This window comes from Rhinatrema bivittatum, chromosome 3 (genome assembly GCF_901001135.1).
Source record: "Rhinatrema bivittatum chromosome 3, aRhiBiv1.1, whole genome shotgun sequence".
Taxonomy (NCBI): Eukaryota; Metazoa; Chordata; class Amphibia; order Gymnophiona; family Rhinatrematidae; genus Rhinatrema; species Rhinatrema bivittatum.
The window spans coordinates 170,690,842-170,708,247 of NC_042617.1; the positions used below are offsets into that span (position 1 = coordinate 170,690,842).

The 17,406-nt window shown below is 40.2% G+C and overlaps 1 protein-coding gene across 3 annotated transcripts in view; it reads right to left on the reverse strand.

Annotated features, from left to right (window-relative positions):
* Positions 1-2,011: 2,011 nt before the first annotated feature.
* The window catches only part of PSEN2 (presenilin 2), a 126,989-nt gene continuing 111,594 nt past the window's right edge, over positions 2,012-17,406 (reverse strand). For all 3 annotated transcript variants that reach the window (XM_029593940.1, XM_029593939.1, XM_029593938.1), the window contains 3 exons: positions 17,234-17,347; positions 10,357-10,475; positions 2,012-7,457 (listed from right to left, as the gene is read on the reverse strand). In XM_029593940.1, coding sequence (XP_029449800.1) covers positions 7,302-7,457; positions 10,357-10,475; positions 17,234-17,347 — 389 coding nt within the window. In that variant the 3' untranslated portion in view covers positions 2,012-7,301. The remainder of the gene's footprint in view (positions 7,458-10,356; positions 10,476-17,233; positions 17,348-17,406) is intronic.

Here is a 17,406-nt window from a genome sequence, read left to right on the forward strand (position 1 = left end):
ATATGTTTGAAGGGAGGGGAGACTTCCCATACAGGGATGCAGGGTCCCCTTAAGACTGAAAGAGGGGGGGCTGCTGTGTGAACTGTGACAGTGGCCCCTCCTACCCCCAACCAGCACTCACTTCCCCTTCCCAAGTCCTCCAAAACCCCAAACATGATCTCCTTTCCCCTCCAATATCACAGTAAGTGCTCTTCTCTATCCCCTAGACATGTGAGCCCTCTCCTCTTTCCATTCCCCTCTCCCTACCAGTTCCCACCCAGCACTCATCCCCTTTATTCCCACAACAAGTTGCCCATTGGCCTCTAACCCCCCCCCCCCCCTCCACCTGTTTAGCACTCGCTGGATACTTCCTGTGCTTTCTGACCCCAAAGCAGGACAGACGACACTAGTGGGACCATCGCCACTCCTCCTCTGGTTCACAAATGCTTCGACCAGATCTTGTTCAACTACTCCAAATGTGGCTGCAGACGCGCTGCACGTGCGGCCTCCCCTTCGCTACGGTCTTCTTTCTGCGGCCATGCATGGGGCCTTCTAAAGCCTAGGAAGCAGAGTGAGCACCCAGCAGCAGGGGCCTGCTTTCCCCCTTACTCCACTTTCTGGATGGTTTGGATGATTTTTTTTTTCCATTTCCTTTGTTTGGTTCATTTATTTGAAGCAAAAACAGTAAAATAAATTAAAAAGGAAAAAAAAAAAGAGAAAACAACCCCAAAAAAGGTCTCATGACTGGTGGGTAACAAAAGCCACACCAGATCCAGTGCTGGGCTGAATCTGCTGCCACCACTGATGAGCACAGCAGCCTCAAACACCCCCCACCACACACACGCATGCACACTTTTCTCCCCTCGCCCTCGTTGGATCCCCACCATTTCATTTGTAACATTGGCTATTTGAAAAGAAATAAATTACCAAATCCATTGTAAAAAAATAAATAAATAAGAAGATACCCTTTCCCCTTGGCAACGGAACAATGTTTCTCCCTGCTGGGGGATAATTTCCCTCCCACCCTCCAGCTTATTAAAAAAAAAAAAAAAAAAAAAACCGCAAGCTCTCATGTTCATAAAATAAAAGGAGGCTGATAGGGGGGGGGGGGGGGGGGAGGGGATTCCTTCTGTTTAAAGCTAATGCTCCTTTTCTTTTTATGGTTAAGAGGGAAGCAGGGGGATGCTGGAAGATCAAGAAACATTTTTTTTAAGCGGTTGACAGCTGGAGGGAGGCAGGAAGATTTTTCATGATCAGAGGGGAAACGTTTTTTTTTGGGGGGGGGGTGCGGGTTGGACAGGAGGGAGGGAAGAGGGCACTAGGTAGGATTTTTAATTTAAGTTTGGGAGGGAAGGGAGATAGGATTGCAAGATTTTTTTTTTTTTTTAATTTGTCCATGGAGAGAGAGAGGGAAGAGGAATTAGAGTTGCAAGCAAGATTAAAAAATAAATAAATAAAATTACCACCAGAAGGACTGGGGGGGGGGGGGGGGGGGGCGGCAGGAATCAGGGCTGCATCGCTCTAATAGAACAAAATGGCAGAGGCTGATTGGAGAACCGCACTCTTTCGAAGATCTGCTGTACAACAAAATGGAAACAACTGACCTTAGGCTAGCACCATTTTACTTTGCCACAGAGTTTCAGAATTGTGGTGGCCTCCGGTCGGCCTGTGCCTTGTTGCGTGGCAGCATTGAAAAATGGCACCATCCTTGGGGCAGCTGGCACCACGGACTACTCTTGTATTAGTGGATCATGCCAGCTCCGTGAAGACGGCGGGAGAGAGGGTTCGGGGGTTGGGAGAGAGGCAGGGAGGGGTTTTTTTTTGTTTTTAGCAGGACAGTGTTTATTTGAAAACAAAAGAAAAATAAACAAATTTGTTTTGGCCACACACTGGGGTTGTGTGAATTTCCAACTGCTAAAATGGGATGACAGTGGAAAAAAGTTTAAGAAGCACTGGCACAAGCCCTCCCGATGTCAGACACAAGGACTTAAAGGTGCATTCTAGAGAGGATTTGATAAAAATTGTTTACATATCTCAAAACATAATTATTTATTTAAAAATTGCTTCGTCTATAGTGCCACAATCATGCTAGGGGGAAGTACAACAAATTAAAACAATCAAAACAAATAAAATGTATAAAATTATTACAACACGCATAGCATGCCATTAACTACATCAGAGGCAGCATTATTTCTGTCCAAGGGGAAGTTTACAACATGTCAGAAGTCAGAGCCATGCATAGCACTAAAGAAATTTCTTCACAGAAAGGAAGGGTGAACAGCCTCCAGCCAAGCTGGTGAAAGCCAACATAGCAACAGAATTCGAGGAAGGCTGGTGGGATATGGACAAAGAATGTCGAGACCAAGTCAGAGTTCAAGCAGGAAACAGGAAAGGAATATACAGCACGCAGATCACAAAGCCTAGCCCCAGCTCTGTAAAGAACTCGACACAATGCTTCCTGGAAGTCTAATAGTTTAATATTACAGTGAATTATACTGCAAGGTGCATAGAGTGCCTTGTAAAAGTTTTCACACCCTTGGGCATTTCTCACATGCTGTCTAAAATAAAAATACAGATCAAAATCCATTCTAATATACACAAACCACTCTCCACTCATCATGAAAGAATTATAGAAATATTCCAAAAGGAAGAATTAGAAACATAGACGGTAACTTTGAAACAGCCACACGAGTCCGCGTTTGCTGGCTCACATCCAAGGATGCGGCCATTTTATAACATACGTGCATGTTATAAAATGGGCTGAACACGCGCACGTGTGCGCACAATTTTATATGGACACGCGCATGTGCGTGCAAATGCTGCCTCTACCACGCAAGTGGGGACATTTTTATAAGGGATGCGCGCTGACACCATAGGTAATTTTCCCAGCTCATTCCCAGTTTGCCCAGTTAAGGATTTCCAAAGCCCCCTAGTTTATTAGCCTCCCTTTCCCCGTTAGCCCCAACCTTTAACATGCCTGCCGATTCGCCTAGATTTTTTTTTGTTTCAGGACTTACACACCATCCATAGCAGCAGTAGCTAAGTGGCAGGGGACTCCGGTGCGCGCTGCTGCACCCGTAAATGCTTGCACGCAGATTCCAGGTTAAAGTCCGAGAAGGCCCATGCACTTTTTCATTTGTGTGCGTACCAGGAGATACGCACGGACAGGGGCAGCTTTAAAAAAAATCCACTCGGCCCACACTAGCCCGACATACTCACTTATCTCCTAGTTTTGTCGTGCGCCGCACTTTTAAAATTCACCAGATAACGTATATCAGTGAAATAAGCTTATTTTGATTTACATTTTCTAGACAGCAGAATGTGAAAAATGTGCAAAGGTGTAAAAAGCCTTTTGCAAGGTACCATATGCACCTGAAGTCAGCAGAAACGGGACAGTGGTCAGAAATGCAAAATTTAATTTTCTATGGAATAAGAGCTGCAGTGAAATAGGAATGTACACCACACTATTCAATACATCATTTAATATAATGGTGCACTTGTTTGACATTACATGATGTAGTACAAAATGCATATATAGTTTTAAAACAATTTTTCTGTTGACAGAACCAAGTTAACTATATGAGAACACATATACATGGATAAAAACCACTACCCTTCAAATGCCATTCTCAGAGGGTTGTTTTTTGTTTTTTTTTACACAAACTATGCAAGGAGCATGACCCCTTCATTTACCTATTCACAATAGAGAAATCATCCACTGCATCACCAATTCACAATCAATATCCTGTGAAAAATGTTTTGTTCACTGATTATGCTGTACAGACCTAGTGCAAGTACTGATGGGGTAAAACTCCTGAAAAGCTGGCATGACTTTCTGCAGACTTTTATGACAACACTATGAATCCAAATGTTATGTCTTACAGAAGTCTATTCAATATTCCTTGCCGTTACCCATTACATTTTTAAATGCACCAACATATAATTTTTTTTTTCACCTTTTTGCTACCCTCTTCAAAATGTGGTCCTTTTCACACACTAACTGTATACAATATATTGGAAGTCTGTTCACAGCAAATTTTGACAGAAGATGCCAATATAGATTCTACAGCTTTCCATTTTCAGACAGATCAAGTAAAATGCTCACCAGAAAGAAATTATTCTTTCTATACTCCAGGGGCCAGGGCCAGATTTAAGGATTAGATATAAATGAAGTGGTAGGAGAAACCAGAGGATGGAAAGCCTGTACGTCATTTTGCTTGCATGGTTTTTAACATGGATTTGCGCAAGCAAAGAACTGCTGCTGGGGAAAAGGGAGGACGTTTCCCCCATAAGAGCTAAATTTTAGGACCTGCTGAAGTTTTACAGTGCTATTTGGACATGGTTTACAAGGAATTTTTGCTTTCAGTGTTTGAAAAAAAATTCCAGCCGCAGACAAAAAGATGTGCTATTTTGAAGTTGAGCAACTAAGGATTTGCAGTGTGGGTAATTGAGGGGTGAGGGCAGGGGGGCTCAGGAGAGGATTTATAATTTTGTTTTTGCACTTATTCTGCCAGATTCTTAAATCTGGCCCCTTATCTAGAAGGCCAAATCTAAGTTTTAGATCTCAAAACATTCTAAACATGGATTTTAAAATGACACGTTAACATAGGCATTCATAGGGCAGTCACACTGAAATGCCAAGGTAGGATACGTTATTCTACAACTTTAGAATCTTTGCCGCTAAAATTAAAAAAAAAATAAAAAAAATTGTACTGAATAGTATTTTCTATCCCATTTGCAAGGTCATGGATCACTGCTTGTGGAAAAAAAAAGACGACTTTGAAATGTTATTTTGCCTATATAAAGGAAAACTATTGTAGCTTTATGTCTACATGGAAGCCTATGACTATGTAATATGGATGGTTTGCCAGTTCTGCTGAAATGCCACTTTACTATAAAAAGCAATCTTCAATTAGCTTTTTATTGATTTTATATTAAAGCCTTTGAATGTTCATTACGCAATACATTCCTCCATCAGTGCATAATGAATGAAGCGTCACTAGTGTTGCTAACCAATACTGCTGCCTGTTTTCAAGTAAGGTAGTGTAGCACAAGTTAAGTCTAACTCAGAACGGAATCAGCAACCAAGCAGATGCTTTTGCTCCCTGATTTATTAAAAGGTACTGCTGTGAGCCTAGAATACCTTGTATACAATATACTGACACCATAATCGAAAGGTACTTTAAAAGTACTGACACTGATTAAAGCTACTACTACAAACAAAAAGACAACAGGAGCAAAATACACACTGGGGAAGAAAAGTGTTGGGTTAGTGTATGCAGATGAATGTTCTAACCTAGTCAACAAAATATGGTGAAAACAGAATGCTATGGAAATATTCAGATTTCATTCAAGTCTTTGCATGTAGAATTACAAAGAACATTAGAGTCCTGTAACTGAAGAGTACTCCTTATACCTGCATATTAGATTTGGAACTACACAGTCAAGACCTATATCTAAGCTCCTCATTTCCATTCCTTGATTCATTTGTTCTTTTGTGGTGTTACATACAGGTAAGCCTGCTGGTAGACTGCCTCCCGGGGGGAAAATTATTCAACAAATATCAAGCTCTCTCCTACTCTACTGCTTTCTGTAAGCTTGTCATCACCCTCCTTGACCTTAATTCTCATGGATTGTAATTCCATAACAGGCTTGATTCACTAAGGCTTCTCTCTCACTCTACATCTATGGAGGGGGGAGGGGAACAAAAATATCAGGCCTAAATGGAGGTGCAGTAAAATGACTACATTTTCCCCATTTCCCAACATGCCTGGGCTGTACCTATTGTGTCACCAAGGCACTCTGTGGCTCAGGAGGTTGTTCACAAGCTCTTGAATAGTGCAAACGAAGTCTTTCAGTAACAAAATCTTCCCCAACTCATCTTCTAACTACAATGTTGAAAGCAGGAATAAGATCCAAAGCTTTAAAAGCCAATGAAAGACTGGCCCAGTGACCACGCCCGTACACTGCCATGTGGCGGGATCTGGGCTGGGGATGAAATGGCAACACCTAGTGGCTGAATTTAGGGGAACATGATTGCACGATTCTGGATGGAGCCCTGGTGCATGGTCCCTGGCCAAGGAGGCTGCATCAACAACTGTATTAAAAGAAGATAAAAGGGGATGTGAAATATTGGAAGAAATCCTTGAATACTTGAGCTGGAATCCTAAAGCAACAGGAGGAAAACTGCCAGGTCAAAAAAAAAAAATCTCATTTCTGAGTCTTGTGGATCTGGCCAGGGGCGAAATGCTGGATAATCTATCCAAGAGTGATCAATTAGGATAAATACAAGCCATTAACCTCAAGTCAGACATTTTTTTTCAAGTTTCCTCCTATTCTTAACTTTTACCTTAAATTGGAACCATTGTCTACTGAACCTTCATCTACATGGCATTCCCTTCCCATCGAGCTCAGCCAACGCAGTGACAATCCTCATCCAAGGCCATAATTCGTTTTGGAACCCATTTGGTGCGATTCGGACCAGTAGGGGTCACCACAGAAAGATGTTAGGACTTCTACTCTCTTCAAGGGCTATTAATGCTCCCTCCACAGTATCCCCAGCCAGCCTGAGGATCAGAAGTCAAACTTCACAATCAAACCTCGGCTTCTCGCCCGTGAAGTGCGCAGCTTTGCAACTGGGCTGTAGTGTCACAGCCCCTGCCCCAAGGTTCACAACTGTAGTAAACAGCGAGAGCTTTACAAGCACCAATATATCCTTAGGCAGGATGTAAAAATAAGAAAAAGGGTAATTTTTTTGTTTAACTGTCAACCTAATAATCTAAATCTTTTAGAAGTGTTCTGCTTTAAAGTGGTCTCGGGGATCATAGCCAAAGATTATTATATTATCTTCTCTTACCCTCAGAAGTTTTCAGCTGTTTAATTTTAAAGCACTTTCCTTTTCTTGGGCTATCTTGTTAGATTTCTTTGTTAAAGTGCGTCTGCATCCTTCAGCGACCCTCTTCATCCTTTCAGTTTAAATAACAGGATCATACGTTTTATACCACAAGAGAAGAGGTGTAGCTGTTTACTGGACAAACCTAAGATATTGACAAGCAGCCATATTTAAAGTGGATCTTCAAACAAAATTTAGTCTCAAAATGTTTCTACCAATTCTGAGAAATATGGAAGTTTAATAACTGTCTAACTCAGTCAGCAGGGCAAAAAATCCACACTCTCATCAAATTTGACCAAACCCAAACAAGCAGGTGGTGTTTCTGCTTTAAAATGCAAGTATATCATCATCAAGTGTAGCTTCATTTATGAAAAGTCTTCATAGGCCCTGTTCTGCATTGTCCAAAAGTCCACCCAGATTCTATTTCACTTCAAATGTATAACTGATGAGATGCAAGCGTGTCCATGAAAGGCTGTACCAAATAATCTGTTGAGAAGTAGAATATCAGTCCAAAAGTGATAGAGATGGGAAGGGCTGGCAGGGCTTTCTTGAAAACCGCCAGCAATAAGAGAGTCAGACACAAACCCTGTAAGAAAACAAAAAACAAAAAAAAAAAAGGAAAAAAAATGAATTGTTATACACATTATTACAAACGCATTTAAGTCTCTTGAATATCATTTTGGACAATACACAGACAATAGTGCCACATACTTGTACAATTTCAATCACAGTTAAAGGGAGGCTTATCATTACTTTAGTAATTCATATATTTTTTACTTGCTAAGTTGAAGAATTTTAAAATACATTTTCAAGATTTATTATAAAAGTGAATGCAAATGTGGCTCAGACCTTAGTGCTGGGTAGGACCTGCATGCGGGCGCCACAGTCCATCCGGGCTGGATTATAAATTGAGGTGGACTGCTCAGGCCTGGGGAGGGAGTGAAGATGGCTGTCCCTACCAGCCAGTGAGCAGCATTGAGTATGGGCTTCAGAACAGGTATTTCTCCTCCAGTCCTCAGACTAAGGGCCTCTTGAACCACCCCAGCCATGCCATCTACTACTACTAAACGTTTCTTTAGCACTATACGACATATATAGGGTTGTACAAGCAGATCAAAAACAGTCTCTGCTCAAGAGAGCTTACAATCTAATGAGACAAACATACAGAACTGCAGAGAGGAAAAAAAAAGGCTAAAATAATAATACAAATGCACTCTATTTTTCTCAAATTTGTAGCCAAGTGTTTTCTGCGTCAGCGAGTTCCTACCGGCTAGACATCACAGAGTTATCAGGGTGGCACCTGTAGGAGATTGGAAAAGATCAGCACAGCCCCATGCCAATTAGCTTAGATTCACAATGGCAGATAGGGCTGAATAGAAGCAGCTTTCCAATATTTTACTGGTCAGGGCTTGTATAAATGGGGAGAAAAATATTTTTAATAAAATGAAAATTTTGAAATTAAATTTGAAAATTAACTGGCAGCAGTGCAGCTGAAACAATAGAGGCGTTACTTGCTCCTGTTGAGAAATATTAAGGACTAACCATGCTGAGAAATTCTGCAGGAGCTGTAAAGCCTGGGTCTTATATCCAGGAGTACCCAATATATGGAGTTACTGCCTCTTAGAAGAAAAAAAAGCTTGTAAGGGTAATCTGCTTACTCAAGTTTTCAATCAAACTGAACTCATAGGGCCCTGGATTGACTTGATTCAGGAGAAGGCCTTCCTGCCTGTTGAGAGGGCCAGGACTCTGGTAAGTCTCACAAGGTCCTTTCTACAGCAGGCCTGGATGTCGGCAAGGTCAGATCTTGTCCTATTAGGGCACATGGCTGCAGCAGTCTGTGTGGTCCCTCTGACTTGTATTCACATGCGGAGCTACAGATAGCGCCTCCAACTTTTGGGATTGTCTGGAGTGTCCCTTGCATACCTGCAAATTCTTAGAAATAAATATATAAATGAAATTCCTCTAATTACCAGCACCGTCCAGAAGGTCCTTCAGGCTGGGCAAGGATAATCCTCATATCACTAGCGTGGCAATAGCAAGTGTGGTAGCCATATCTTGCCATCTGTCAATTCGATCTCCACTCCTCTGGGAATGTCTGACTTTCATCACACAGGACGAAGGCAGGCTCTTTGCACCAAACCTGCCACTGCTGGTCCTCACAGCATGGATACTGAATGTTCAGTAGTCTCCTCCTTACTTTCTCTCAGATGGAAAATGTTCCAATTTCCATAAAGAAACCTTCAACCAGAAGATGCTATCCAGCCAACTGGATCCCTTCCCACATGGCCTGAGAAACTTGCTTCAGTATCTATTATGCCTCTCGTCTTTAAGCCTTAAACCTGGTCAATCAAAGTTCAGCTCTGTACTACTGCAGCATATCACCAGCAGGTGGAAAAGGCTCCATTCTCTCTCTCTTTACCCTTTGGTACCAAAGTTCACAAAAGGATTGTGCCATTCTGCCTAGGGGCTTCAATGTAATCTAGCTCAACTCATGAAACTTCCTTTTGAAAACTCTTGAGTTGATGGACTTGAAGTTTCTCATGGCCATCACTTCGGCATAAAAGGAGTAAGTGACCTACAGACTTTGGTTGCTGCTATATAAACTAAAATTTTTTTTGCCAAACTTAACTGAAGAAAACATTTACTGTCCAATATCTGAGTATACAGTTACTTGGATTTGGATTTTTGATTTAAATATGTGCCTTCCTAAACCTGAATTCAAGGTGAGTTACATTCAGATACTTATAGGTATTTCGCACCCCGAGAGGGCTTATAATCTGTTTGTACCCAAGATAACAAAGGGTGAAGTGATTTGCCCAAAATCAAAAGGCGCATCGGGGGAGGAATGGGATTTGAATCCTGGCTTCTCTGCTTTATTACTAGGCTACTTGTGACATTGCAGCTGACATCATAGGGGAATAAATGCATCGATCCAAGGTGGTCAATGACTTAAGCTAAATTCACAAACAAGTGGAAGAGCAGGGATGTGCTCAGGTAATGTTCGCCTCTGCTTCACCACTTCCATGGACTGTGCACACTGGACAGTAGAATACACTTCCAATCGTAAGTCAGGAAATTGTCATTAAAATGTGTCCCAGACAAATAATGCTCTTCTCAGCTTCCTCCAAAAGACATTTTTTTTTAAAAAAAGGTAATAAATGTAACAGACTATGACAGTTAGTCCTCAAGATACTATGGTGAGATAATTGATCATGTGACAGAACAGTCCCTTGATACCTCAACAGTCAATCCCGAATTGGTCTCTCTCGTTGTACTCTCACTGGTGGGATAAAGAAATTAATTGGGAAGAAAACATACAGCTTCCACAATTAAACCTTTTTTTGTTGGTGTGTGGGGATGGGTCCCCTTTTTTTCTATTACTTAAAAAAAAAAAAAAGAAAAAAAAAGGAATCTTTTTGTAGAAAGTTACTTTGCTAGCTCTTCCAGGAATATAACCAGGTCACACTTTACACAGAATTACTTACAATTAGGATTGCCACGAAACACGCCAGTGTGGTATTCCAGTCTCCACTAGCAGTTGCAGCTGCTTTTCCTACCAGAACACTGTAAAATATGAAGTCTCCAAGGCCTAGTTTGACACCCCCTGTTGAAAAAAAATGCATTAACATCTGAGCATCTTGCCTTATGTCCCTTTGCATTTCTACCTTTACTCAAATTTCGACAAACACACCTGCTTGAATTATTTTGCTCAGTAGTGAAAACACCACATGAATTTTCAAATGTATTCTCTTACTAACAAACAATGACATTGTTCAAGCATGTCACGGTCCCCTGCTGGTTGATTTAAGTCTTGTAGCATTTTTCAGTGTATATATGTAATGCAATTGTTTAAATGAACAAATCAAGGAACAAAATACTGCAATTAGAGGTCCAAAAAAGCAAGAGTGCTCAGCTAATATACAATACATCTTGTCAGCTTCAGTAGATCTAGTCATTTTAGCCATCAAAATCTAGGGCAAGAAAATATCTGCGAACAGCACACGTGTATTTTGCATTAATACATTCTACTTGTAAAAGCTACGTGTTTGATGAAAAGCAATTCAGCTCTGCAGCAGCTGCAGTAGAAAAGGTAGAACCAGAAAGAGGAGTGATAGCAAGTGAATTAGGCCATTTTGTGTTTTCTGCAAACAGAAAAAAATTAAGTAAATTTCTTGTGAGCTGACTGGTAGCATCATATTAGATCTTGTGATAATAATAATTTCTATTTACTCTGATTTACTTTTATAGCCATAGCAGCAAGAGTTTACAAAGGTAACAACCCAAAACTACATACCTCATAGAGTTATAAATATATTTTGTAGTCTAAAAGAATAAGATAAGACACTTCATACTACCAGGTAAGCAAGCAAAGGCTGGAAACAAGCATCAAGATTTTTAAGAAAGGTGTTAAAAATGGCTGTTTCAGTAAGCCTTTCAATAACTATAGCCTGAATGTCTTTTAACATTTCTGTGCTTTTAGTAAATTTTTTAAAAGATTCTATTTAAGAATTTTATTTTTTTAGTTTCTTTTTAATATGATTTATTATTTGAATTTTATGTATTTATTACTATTTTCTTACTTTTGGGAATGCAAATGTTCCAACTGTACATTTGTTAGCAATTGCAAACTGATGTGATGTGTACATGAACGTCTGTATATAAAAATTAATCAATCAATAAATAAGATCACAAGCAGGGATTCTAGGTGTAGAGGCAGAAGTAAGATTCCACAGACTAGCTAATTTTACTTGTACGAAAGCTGAGGAAAAGTAGGGACTTTGGCAGGTCTGTCTCCTCTTTCAACGGGTACCAGAAGCTACCAACAACTGAAGGATGGCCAGGAAACATTGTTCACCAAAGCTGTTGCCACCATTATCACTTCTACTGCTGTTTAGACAAATATCCTGATCCACAGTGAGGAACCAGTTCAGTGTGAAAGATTTCTGCATATTGATTCCCTCACGAAACAGGTGGCAGAGCAGAGATGAGGTGGTAAGACTGAGAAGCATCGGGATAATGAGGACATCAATGAAATGCTTATTGAGGAACTAAGATGGAGAAATCAAGTAGAGGGGAAGATGAAACTGGAACATGAGATGACAGCTAGACCCAGATTATGACAGCTATTAGACCCTACACCGTCCGAAGTGGATGAAGAGGAACCATTCCATGAGAAGGAGGAATCAAAACATACGAACTCCAAAGCTGTGGGCACAACCATCACTGCACTTAGGTGGCAGAAGGTAGTGGTGGTTAGTAAGTCACTTCTGAGGTGCACAGAGGCATCCATTTTTCGACCAGACATGTCCTAGGAAGTGTGCTGACTGCTAGGTGCCCAAATCCAAGACATTACAGAGAAATCGCTGAAATTCCTCAAGCCTACTGACTTGTCTGATGCTGCTCATTCATGTTGGCATGAATAATACTGTTAGGTACCACCCAGATCATATGAAAAGTGACCATGGCTCTGGGAGAGAGGGTAAAGCAAACAGGTGCACAGGTGGTATTCTCCTCCATCCTCCCAGTCAAGGATAAAAGGCCCAGGGAGGGAAATTCACATGCTGGAGATAAATGAATGGCTGCATAGATGGTGTCAATGAAAGTATTTTGGCTTCCCGGATCATGGGATGTTTCAAGAACTGCTGTGCAGATATTGGGTCCACCTGTTGAAAAAGGGGTGCAGCGTCTTAATACAGAATGGCTCACCTACTGAGAAGGGCTTTAAATTAGAATAGTCGGGGATGGATGAATAAAACTCTAAGGTAATTAAAACATTAAATAATTGCATAGAAATGGGAAAAAAGCTTTCCAGATATTGCCCTATGTACACTAATGCTCATTGTATGGGAAATAAAATCCTGGATCTAGAGGTAGTCATAGAAGAAGATGATTTAGATATAGTGGCTGTCATGAAGACATAGTGGCTGTCATGAAGACATGGTACATGGAAAACCATTACTGGAATATAACTATACTGGGCGGCAGTCTATGCAGGAAGAACAGAGTTAGAAGGAAGGGAGGAGGTGTGGTATTATATATTAAAAAAAAAATATTAAAAGAACAGCATTGCTGGGCTTATGAGGTAAGGAGGCAGCGCTGTGGGTTAATCTGGAAAGAGAAAGATTTAATAGAGGATATTTACAAAATTGCTATGAAAGGGCAGGGCAATTTCAATCTGCCAGATAATTTATAATTTATTTATATTCCACTTTTCACACTTTTTTCAGTGCTTCAAAGTGGATTACATTCAGGTACTGTAGGTATTTCCCTATTCCCAGAGGGCTTACAATCTAAGGCAATGGAGGGTAAAGTGATTTGTCCAAGGTCACGAGCAACAGCGGGACTCTAACCCTGGCCTCCTGGTTCATAGCCCACTGCTCTAACCACTAGGCTACTCCTCCACTCCAGATGCTGACCAGGTCATCCCAACTGCAGTATCTTCTAGAAGCAGGGAGATGCTGGATTCTCTGAAAGGAGAACTATTGTGTTGACTGGTACCCGGACCCACGTGGGAGGGGGCAATACTGGACCTGGTGCTTTCCAATGAGGACAGTATCTCTGATGATGTAGTTCATGATCACCTGGATCCAGTGATCATCAGATGGTGTGGTTCAGTAACAGGGCACAAGGGATAAAAGTTCATTCAAAGGCGAGTGTTCTAGACTTCAGGAAAACTAACTTTCTTAAAATGGGGGAGTATCTCAAGAAGTGGTTAGCTGGATGGGAAAATCTAGATGGAAATAGAAGAGCAGTGGGCAAAACTAAAAGGAGATATCATAAGGGCAACTGATCTTTTTGTCAGAAAAGTAAATAAAAGGAAAAAGGAAAGAGATCTCTATGGATTTTCTAAAGAAGTAGCTGAAAAAGTAAGGGAGAAAAAGATCATAAACTTCAAGTGATTGCAGAAAAAGAAAGCCAGGCAACAATATCCGGGAAAATTAAGCTGGAAAGTAGACAAGAATGCAAAAATTCAAACAGAAGAAAAAAAAAAGCAGATAAGAAAAACAGGGGAACAAGATTTTTTTTTTGGATACATTAGTGATAGAAGGAAATGGAAAAGTGGCATTAGACTCAGATGAAGAGGAGGAATATGTAGAAGCTGAAAAGGAAAAAGCAAAATTGCTTAAATATTCCTGTTCGTTGTTCACTGTGGAAGGGCCTGGAGTAGGACCACATAAAACAAATACAAATAAGAGTAGATGTGAGATAAGCCTACAGTATCCAAATGTAATCCACTCTGAAGTGCCAAAAGGCAAAATATAATTTAAATTAAATAAAAATAAACTGATTTTTAGAACAGTATATTCGTGAGGAGCTAACTAAACTTAAAGCAGATAAAGCGATGGGGCCAGATGGGATACATCCGATGATACTAAGGGAACTTAAAGAGATGTCCTGGCAGCTCCGCTGGCTGATCATGTCAATGCTTCTTTGAAGTCGGGAGTAGTTCCGGAGGACTGGTGATGGGCGGATGTAATTCCTATTCATAAAAATGGAAGTAAAGAGGAGGCTAGGAAGTACAGACTGGTTAGTCTGACCTCTGTGGTGAGCAAATTAATGGAATTGCTGCTAAAACAGATAGTGCAGCGACACAGCAGAAGGATTTTTGGGAAAGTTTTATCTTTTTCCTGATACTAAAATTTGCAACATGGTGGACAGCCAGGTAGATGTGGAAAACACGAGGCAGCTAAGATTTAATGCTAAAAAATGCAGAGTAATGCATTTAAGCTGCAAAATCCAAGGGACAGGTACAGCATTGGAGATGAAATTCTTCTAAGCATGAAAGAAGAGTGGGATTTGAGGGAAACTGTATCTGATGATTTTAAGGTGGCCAAACAGGTGAATAAAGTGATGGCAAAAGCCAGAAAGATGCTTTGGCTGCATAGGAAGCGGAATGGTCAGCAGGAAAAGGGAGGCGATATTGCCCCATATAGGTCCCTGGTGAGACCTCACTTGGAATACTGTTACAATTCTGGAGACCGCACTATTAGAATTTGTGAATCACCTAACACAAAATGACCTACGCGATGAACAAAACAACATACATAATCGTAAAAACAAATACAAAACCATGAAGACTTAAAATTACTAAAAAGAAAAAAAAAATTAACTTAAGGCATAAATAAATAAATTGCATTAAGAGAACATAAAAGTAGCACACGTAAAAATAATCAAATAGAATAAAAGCATCTAAAAATAGACTAACTTAAAAAGAAAAGTTTTAATGTGTTTTCTAAAACTCTTTACTTTAATCTTGAAGACCTTGTCTTAGGCTCCTCCTTATGGTTTTCTAGTCTCTGTTGTCAAACATATTTACAATCAGTCAGTCTGCTAGTGTGTAACTTGAGAAAGTCTTGATATGCTATTCTAAGCTGAACTGGACAGAGGCATACAAACTCAGGTCAAATGGAGTTATCAGCCCCCTTCATTATGTAACACCTCCTTTGGCATAAAGAATATCTTCTAAATGTTTTGCTGTTTCCACTCCTATGTTGTGGAATAAGTTCTAATGGAATTGCAAATTCTGATTATAAATCTTTTAGAAAACAGTTGAAAGCCCATCTTTATCCACAGGATTTTTTTAATGTTTTCTTCTATTCTTGTTATATTGTTGTGTTTTAAAATGATTTTGTATTGTATTGTTGTTGTATTTTAAAATTATTTTTGTATTGAACTGTTAATTGTGCACCGCTTAGCACAGTTTTATGTTATAGGCAGTATAAAAAAGTTTGTAAATAAAGAGGGTGGAATTGGTCCACAGACTGGCTAATAAAATTGTCAGGGTCTTTCATTCTAAAGTATATGGGACAGACAAAAATCTAAATGTAAACCCTAGAGGAAAGGAAGATAGGAGAGATATTAGAGAGGCATTTAATTATTTCAAAGGTTTCCATGCACAGGAGATTAGCTTCTTTCAACAGAAAGGAGGCTCTAGAACAAATGGTAATGGGATGATGGTGAAAGGGGATAGGCTTAGGAGTAATCTTAAGAAATATTTCTTTACAGAAAGGGTGATGGATGCATGGAACGGCCTCCCTGTGGAGGTAGTGAAGACAAAAACTATATCTGCATGGGATAAATATAGGTGATCTCTAAGGGAGTAATGGATAGTAGTGAACTAAGGAGGTACCTGGAAAATGAGCGTTATCCTACAAGTGGTCAAGCTTCTACAATTGACAGCTGAGATATATCTTTACCAGTGTAGACCATAACAACTGGTGTTTGTCTATGTTACTTTGTTATTCTGCTCATGGAGATAGACCTTTGCCTTAGCCATGTCTAGCATAGCCCCAGTGAACTATCCAGAGTTCAGGATGTCAAAAAAATCATTATAGACCCTCATAACTGCAAGACATGGGCAGTGATATGTAAATACTTCTGTCACTGTCCAAGATATGCTCTTGATCAGTCATATGACTAGCTAGGCTAACACCTGCACTCAAGTTTATGCAAAAATGCTATTGTTGAAAGCTAGAGAAATTGACACCACGCCAAAAAAAAAAAAAAAAAAGACTGCAACTGCAGTATACCCAAGTCACAGGACATATCTGTGTTGAGTGCAAATCTCCTTCAGGTCCATAACATAATCCTTTTCATGTAGGAGGTATGGAATAACGTCTAAGCAAACTCTTGGGATAGTCTTTTAGGGTCCTTTGTCAGGACCTTTGGGGTCTAAGACAGGTCTGAAACCCCTTGTTTGTTTGTCAAAGTCTTCAGAGTTGGGTACTGATGGAGTTGTCGAGACAAAGCCTCCACCTGAGACTCAATGACCCATTCAAAAAAATGAAAAAAAAAAAAAAAAGCATGCACAGTGCAAACACCAGAAGCTAAAGTGTACAATCAGCCAAGGACTGCTTGGACAAGACCTAATCGCCAACTGAATTTGAGGCTGCTCTCTGGGTCTTTCACATTGGATGGGGCTTTTCTTCATGACAAGGTAGGTACGAAGCTTCACGCGAGGTGACATCCTGGAGCAGGTTCTGCATCCAGTTTATAATCACGCATGTCCTCTGCCAGGTATATTCAAAAGCTTTCATAGAAGGTTAGAGATGGCCCTTCAACCCTATGTGTGTCCAGGTCACGTAACCTGTGCATACCTCTGTCAAGGTAGCTTCTTTTTTTTTTTTTTAATCAGAGAAAAAGTTATTCTCTGAATCCCAAGCTGTAATTGTCTGCTGAATTGAAAACTCAGCGTGATATTAGTGCTTTTTTTTTTTTTTTTAAACTATAATTATCTGCAAGCACCAAAACAGAAAAATTTCATTGCTACAGTGCTGCAGAATAACAGAAGGCTGTAAAACTAATATCGTGTGAATTTTTTTTTTTGCACTAAGGAAATGGATTTTCTCTACTTGACCTTACTTTCCTCCTCTGATTCCTCTGTTGAAATGAGTACTCTCGAAGCTTGGCTCCTGGTCTCAGACACTGTAGAACCAGCAGTGACAGAGCCATCCGGATCCTCTCCATCTTCTTCACCTAAAGTGCCAAAGGAAAAACTGAAGATTATTTAAGCGGAATATAAAAATCTAAAAAAA